General features: G+C 39.2%; 1 protein-coding gene across 2 annotated transcripts in view; it reads left to right on the top strand.

Annotated features, from left to right (window-relative positions):
- Positions 1-7,500, top strand: part of plxdc2b (plexin domain containing 2b) — a 100,066-nt gene that overhangs the window by 62,711 nt on the left and 29,855 nt on the right. For both annotated transcript variants that reach the window (XM_027169418.2, XM_027169417.2), the window contains exons 6-7: positions 745-863; positions 2,528-2,627. In XM_027169418.2, the coding sequence (XP_027025219.2) occupies positions 745-863; positions 2,528-2,627 (219 nt within the window). The remainder of the gene's footprint in view (positions 1-744; positions 864-2,527; positions 2,628-7,500) is intronic.

The raw sequence follows: 7,500 nt of genomic DNA, 5'->3' as shown, positions 1-7,500 counted from the left end.
AATCTGCCAAAGCATTAAGTTATGGGAATAATTTCAGGGCTTAATCAAAACAGATCGATGAAATTGCAGAACTTAATGAAATGTGCTTCACATAACATCAGGACATAATATACCAATCAGGGAGCAATATTTATTAGTAAAACAATTGGGGTAGGGTTGTCATACTAGAGCATTCTGACACTTAGAGTCCGGTGGAGTGACGTGAACAGCCTAAAGCCTGTCCATATTTTATCTATGGAATACAAAAAAAAAAACATGTAAATGTCAGCACAGCCTCTCTCTTCACACATGCACTTCAGGCAGCACAGACACAGTGAGAGATTCACTGTATAGTAGGTACATCATGCAAACTCTCAATCATTATCACTTAGATTCTGAGCCCTGTTCCTGCCAATACTGTACAGCTACAGCTCCATTCTGTTTAGGGGACATTTCTATCACATCAGCTGCGATGGTGCAACTTATAGTTTTACAGTCAACGTTACAGTCTGTCTTTGTCCATGCACAATTTGCATTATCGTTGATTATACTTCTGTTTATGGCACAAAGTCTGATGTTCACTGTGGAGTAATAGCTATCATACTGAGCTAGCTTTAATATACTTTCAGGCACTACATTTATTGCTGCATTGGTGTGTGTGTGTGTGTGTGTGTGTGTGTGTGTGTGTGTGTGTGTGTGTGTGTGTGTGTGTGTGTGTGTGTGTGTGTGTGTGTGTGTGTGTGTGTGTGTGTGTGTGTGCGTCAGGCACAGCCCTGGTGGTTCAGTGGGATCACGTTCACCTGCAGGACTCATATAATCTGGGCAGCTTCACATTTCAGGCCACACTACACAGTGATGGAAGAATTATCTTCGCCTATAAGGAGGTCAGATGTTTTTCTTCATTTACTCTCTCTTGTTTTATTTATTTATTTGTTTGTTTGTTTGTTTGTTTGTTTGTTTATTGTTGTTCTCTTTAATAGCAAACCACTTATCATCTCTTATTTAAAGTATGTTGTGTGTTTATTCTTTTGCCTTTTGGGGTTAACCCCTCTCTGTCTGTCTGTCTCTCTCTCTCTCTCTCTCTCTCTCTCTCTCTCTCTCTCTCTCTCTCTCTCTCTCTCTCTCTCTGCTATTTCTCTGCTATTTCTCAATTCTCTCATTTTGGCTGTGTGAAATGCAAATTCCTCTCAGCAATAGCTGGTAAAGCAATAAAGCCTCTGCTCTTACTTCTTGTTATTACATGACATGTGCCATGAGTGAAAATTCAATTTCTCTGTTGATTAACAGGGCTTGTGTAAATATAGCGGCATCACCCCATCTGTTCAGTCTTCCAATCGGTTTCCCGTGTGTCTGTAGGATCTCACTCCAGACCAGACACCATACCTTCATTAGATGTGAAAGCAGGGACTGAATCATTTTTCATCCAAAGGATAAAAAAAAAATCGAACAATGACTTTCTGGCAGAGCAGCTGCCAGACTATTAAATTAGAATTAAATAGAAGTAAGAAAGACAGATTTATCCGGAACACATTAAATATGAATTACTTCTGCCATGTTGTATATCATGACAGTTGTTTAGGATTTTTTTTTTTTAGCACAGTTTGAAATTTTCTCACATGCATTGTCTTTAAGAGACACAGAATATTACAAATGTGTGTTCTTTAAAATTTACTTATTACCAGATAAACTAAGCTCATTCTTTCAAACTGATGATTTCTTCCGATTCGAGGATTCCCTCTTGTTTATTTCCCTTTTTTGATTTTCCGTACTTTATTTATTTATTTATTCAACCTCTGGGCTCGGCACCAACAGCTCTATAGGAAATCAAAAATTAATCTGACACTGAAACAAATGATAATGTCAGGGATGAGCAAATAATACATTTATTACCTTCCTAAATGCACTAATAGAAGCTGAACTGTTCTGCCCAGTCCCATGGTTTGCTTGTCCAGAAACCCGATTAACTAGGCACAAAAAGTGACAGCTATCATAATGTCATTTATTTGTTTATTCATCATTTTCATCATTATGACTAAAACCTTCACACTGATTTATTTAGTCCGTTACAATAAAACATCAATACTAAATATACTGAAAAAAATGAAATAAACCGAAAAAAATATAAATAAACCACAGAACTAAGCTAAAGTTTATGTCACATATATCACAAAATCACATTTCTAAAGTTCACTATCATTTATTAATCTGCATATAGGTGACAAACCCCTGTGTATCATCCTGCTGCTTGTAGTTATATGTATGTAAGCTTTTGGATCCATTTCCTCACTTCAAATGTTGCACAAATATTATTATATTTTTATATTTCAAATATTTCTACCTTTCCTAACTGTATAGTTCAGTTCTGTATTTCTTACGATTCTATTCTTTCTTCTTCTTTTTTTTTTACTTTTATGACCCAGGCAGTTTGAAAAAGCATTTCACTACATATTAAATAAATGGTGATATGGTTTAATCTGAATTTGTATTTAAAAAGTATGACTTTATTTATGTGTTTGTTTGTTTTTTTTGGTTTTTGTTCTGGTCTCAGGTTCCTATTCAGATTGCTCAGATCAGCTCTGTTAATCATCCAGTGAAGGTGGGCCTCTCGGATGCCTTTGTAGTGGTTCACAGGATCCAACAGATTCCCAGTAAGTCATACAGCAGTTATAGCAGCACATTTATCACCCATTTAACACCTATCACTCTCAGCTTCTGGAAAGTCTTCATTTAGGACAACACAAACCGTGCACATCCGAGCAAATTTTTGGTGATACTGTATGTAATTTCTGGTTATTATGGTTCAGAACCGTAAGGAATGTCGGCATTGACGTTTTCCCTCAGTACTGCTTATTTATTCCTTTTAATGCTTGTAAGCTAAGCATTAAATGATTTATAGCCAGCATTTTTTACTTAAATGCAATTAGAAACTATTTGAGAATATTTAAGAATATGCAGCTGAACACGATCATGCTCACAGTTTTCTTTAGTAAAACATGCACAAGTATCTGTGGCTGAGACAGAAATTTCATTTCTGCACTCTTAAACAGTAATAATTATTAGTTTAATCGGGGTCCGAGTAGGTTTAATGGAATTAGAGGCTTTTTGTTCTAATGTGATTATAGGTGTCGAAAACTAAAGGGTGCTATTACTTATAAGCAAACAAAAAAATTGAGTCCGGAGTTCTATTTCTTCCTTTAGTAACTACATGACTTTTATTCTTTGACTTAATAAGAGCATTTACTGAATAAGATGCTTTCAGTATTAGTAATCTTAAAAAATTTGAAACACCTTGTGCTGCTAAAAAAAAACAAACAAGCGTTATACTTTTACATAATCATGATTAAAAATGTCATTTAATTAAACAAGTATTAATTGTACTTAATTCCTTTTAAGAACAAATTGTGTGCAGTGATTTTTATACAAATGTAATGTTTTGAATGTCTGTGATGAAGTCTGATAGCATTAGAGATCAGAGATAACAGACACAAGAGATAAACGTTGTTTAATGGTGAATGAAAACTGGAATAAATATTTGGTGTGTATGAGATTGCAAGGGAAAACTTGCTGAACATGGATGAAAACTGGATGAACACGAGGGACAGTGTCAATTTTTTCAAATGAAACTGCCATTATAGATTATGGTTTATAGATTACAGACAGCTAGACAGACAGGCAGACAGACAGGCAGACAGACACAGACAGGAAGACAGGCAGACAGACACAGACAGGCAGACGAGACACAGGCAGACAGATGAGACACAGACAGGCAGGCAGATGAGACAGACAGACAGACAGGCAGATGAGACGCAGACAGGCAGGTAGATGAGACACAGACAGGCAGACAGACACAGACAGGCAGACAGACTCAGGTAGGCAGACGAGACACAGACAGGCAGATGAGACACAGAGAGGCAGACAGACACAGACAGGCAGACAGACTCAGGCAGGCAGACAAGATGCAGACAGGCAGACAGACACAGGCAGGCAGACAGACTCAGGCAGGCAGACAGACACAGACAGGCAGACAGACACAGGCAGGCAGATGAGACACAGACAGGCAGATGAGACACAGGCAGACAGATGAGACACAGACAGGCAGATGAGACACAGACAGGCAGACAGACACAGACAGGCAGACAGACACAGACAGGCAGACAGACACAGACAGGCAGACGAGACACAGACAGGCAGGCAGACACAGACAGGCAGACAGACACAGACAGGCAGACGAGACACAGACAGGCAGGCAGATGAGACAGACAGACAGACAGGCAGATGAGACGCAGACAGGCAGGTAGATGAGACACAGACAGGCAGACAGACACAGACAGGCAGACAGACTCAGGCAGGCAGACGAGACACAGACAGGCAGATGAGACACAGAGAGGCAGACAGACACAGACAGGCAGACAGACTCAGGCAGGCAGACAAGATGCAGACAGGCAGACAGACACAGGCAGGCAGACAGACTCAGGCAGGCAGACAGACACAGACAGGTAGACAGACACAGGCAGGCAGATGAGACACAGACAGGCAGATGAGACACAGGCAGACAGATGAGACACAGACAGGCAGATGAGACACAGACAGGCAGATGAGACACAGACAGGCAGACAGACACAGACAGGCAGACGAGACACAGACAGGCAGGCAGACACAGGCAGACAGACACAGACAGGCAGACGAGACACAGACAGGCAGGCAGACGAGACACAGACAAGACACAGATAGACAGACAGGCAGGCAGATAGACAGAAAGGCAGCAAGGCAGACAAAAGGATAGATAGATAGATAGATAGATAGATAGATAGATAGATAGATAGATAGATAGATAGATAGATAGATAGATAGATAGATAGATAGATAGATAGATAGATAGATAGATAGATAGACAGATAGATAGGCAGGCAGACAGACAGACAGACAGACATGACCTTGATTATGGGGGGAAATACACAGCTCAACCTTCCACAGCTCTGTTGACATTCCCACAAACCTTTCATTTGTCATCGTTTTTCAATAAACATGTGGCTTATGCACTCAGACACTTAGACATGACTTCAAGTCAAGACTCTCCACCCTGCTGCTCTATTACTGTTATTAGTATTTATTTACATTGGCATTTAAAACAGACCGTTAAACCATGCTCATGTAGCAATTCTGAGATCTTAAGTGAAGTATGCAGACAAAATTTTGCTGCATCAGCTCTACAGTTTTGCTACTTGTCACGCTGCTAACCAATCCAACATGCTGCTCGCTTTAACGTTGGCCATTATGCATCTGAAACTATAAAGTGATATCGGAAAGAACGCAGTACTATTAAAAAGGACTAGGAAAATATGCTGTGCAGTCAGGCAGTACCATATGCTGTCTCAGGGGAACTGCTTAGCAAAATAGCAAAGTGTAATAGTGCTGAGCTAAGCTTTTCTTTTTGCGAGGAGATCTGACTCTTATGCAAAACATGCAGTAAGGGATATTGTTTGTTCCGCAACAAGAAGTGCGTACAGAGTGCAGATCGTTTCACGCCATAGTAAACAGTTGATGAAAGTTTATTGAGATCATTGCACACGATTATTTAAACCTCTTGCTCATGCTTTATCAACAGCATGAATGAGCAGAATGTGGTGGCATAACGTTATGGTTGGCAAAGGCACAGCAGCGACATTGGACACAGGGTTATGTAGCATAGCCAGCCATTAACACTTCATTGTTTCTCATTAAAATGTCATCTGGTGCTTGTAATGGCCTGCCATAACAATGTAGCTGAGAAAGCAGGGAAGCTGGGAAAGCACAATGCAGATCTAATGTTGAGACAGAATTGTGTGAGACGTGTGTGTGTGTGAAGCATGCATTAAGACTTAAGTTCAATGCATTAAGTTCTGTGTCTTGGTCCAATCTGCATCATATAGGTCATTGCAACTATTTCCGGCATAAAACACATCAGCTGTGTGGTGTTTGACAGAGCTTTTAGTAATAGACTGTCACACAAAGCAGCTTTCACACAAAGCAGAAATACGGATATAGAGCTAGCAAGCCAGAGGCGACAGTTCAGGACTAAAAATATAGATCTTTATCATTTAGCCTGCTGTTTCTTCAATAACCAAAAGATAGAAATAAAGGCAGCTTAATCTTGATGAATGTTTTTAAATTATTCCAACACACGTAATTAAATAAGGTTAAAACCGTCTAGTCGGTGCTAGAAGTGTAATTATGCCCGTGTAACAATAACGCTTACTCTACAACAGCTTACATCATAGAAAACTTTATTAGCCCTACTTAAGAAATTGTTCAGAGGTTTCTATCGATATGCAAATACAAACTTAGGCTTTTCAATAAGACTTTAAACAAAACTCACAGAAATTAGTCTCTTCTAGCTAGTCAAAGGTTGCTTATGAAATGTGTGTTGAAATACTGCTGGGAAACAATTCCCATGAAATGTTTATAAGGATTAAATCGAATTATTATCTAATATAATAACGGATCTGTTAAAGTCTCCGAATCGTTACAGTGTAAAACACATCAGCCGTTTTGAGGCATCAGAAACCGATTGTATTTTTTACAGAAATATGAATGCCAGTTTATATTTAGATACTTAATGAGCAAGCAGGAGGCGAAAGTACAGTAGCAAGAATAAACTCCCTGAAACGACTAACAAGATGAAGAAACCTTGAAGAAACTTGAAAGGACACCATCCTCATCTCCGGATAGTGGGATTATGAATGGTTCTTCTTTTACAAGAGGACAAGTCAGCAAATACAGTGTGTTGAAAAGATGTTGAAGATGAGCCTATTGTGAATTGGTGTAGAGGGATGAGTACAGGTTGAATTTTAAGTTTCAATCATTTTAATTGTCGTATGCACAAGCTTTTCTTTATGGATGCTGTAGTGGAAAACGTGGGGAAAATAACAAATAAACTAATGACAATTGGCCATGTTTCATATCCTGGATCTTAAGCTCAGCTTCTGTGTGCTGGTCCCAGATTTCTCTTCTTTGCTGACAGGAGTCGAAACCCGATGTGGTTTCCGACTCAAGACTTAATGTGTCGTCCCTGCTGAATGCTTTTCTGCTCACTAGTGAAAATGAGTAGTAATGGGTGATTATTTGGGTTACCATAACCTTACTCTGACCTCTGTCATCACACAGAACTGCCTCGGACTGAATGTATTTCTGTTTTTCGAGACATTTTGAGATTCGAGATTTGAGAGTTTATTGCAATATGTACAGGAAGAGATCAGTTAAACAATACAGGGAAATTCTTATTTCTCCTCCATATCATTTGGACAGGACATACAGAAAACACAATTAACATGAATTATAAAAAAAAAAGTGCAAGAAGGAGAAGAAGAAGAAGAAGAAGGGAACGAAGAAGTGAAAATGTGTGTGTGCAATCTATACAAGAGCAAGTGTATATGTGAGCAGAAGTGGCCTTTCTGTGTGTGTGTGTGGGGGGGGGGGTTGTCCATATTTTTAATGCTATTGTGACGTTTGATGTGAACATTAACTGAACCTCTTGACCTACAG

Source organism: Tachysurus fulvidraco, chromosome 1, assembly GCF_022655615.1.
Source record: "Tachysurus fulvidraco isolate hzauxx_2018 chromosome 1, HZAU_PFXX_2.0, whole genome shotgun sequence".
In the NCBI taxonomy this organism is placed as follows: Eukaryota; Metazoa; Chordata; class Actinopteri; order Siluriformes; family Bagridae; genus Tachysurus; species Tachysurus fulvidraco.
This window is presented reverse-complemented; position numbering and strand designations above follow the sequence as displayed.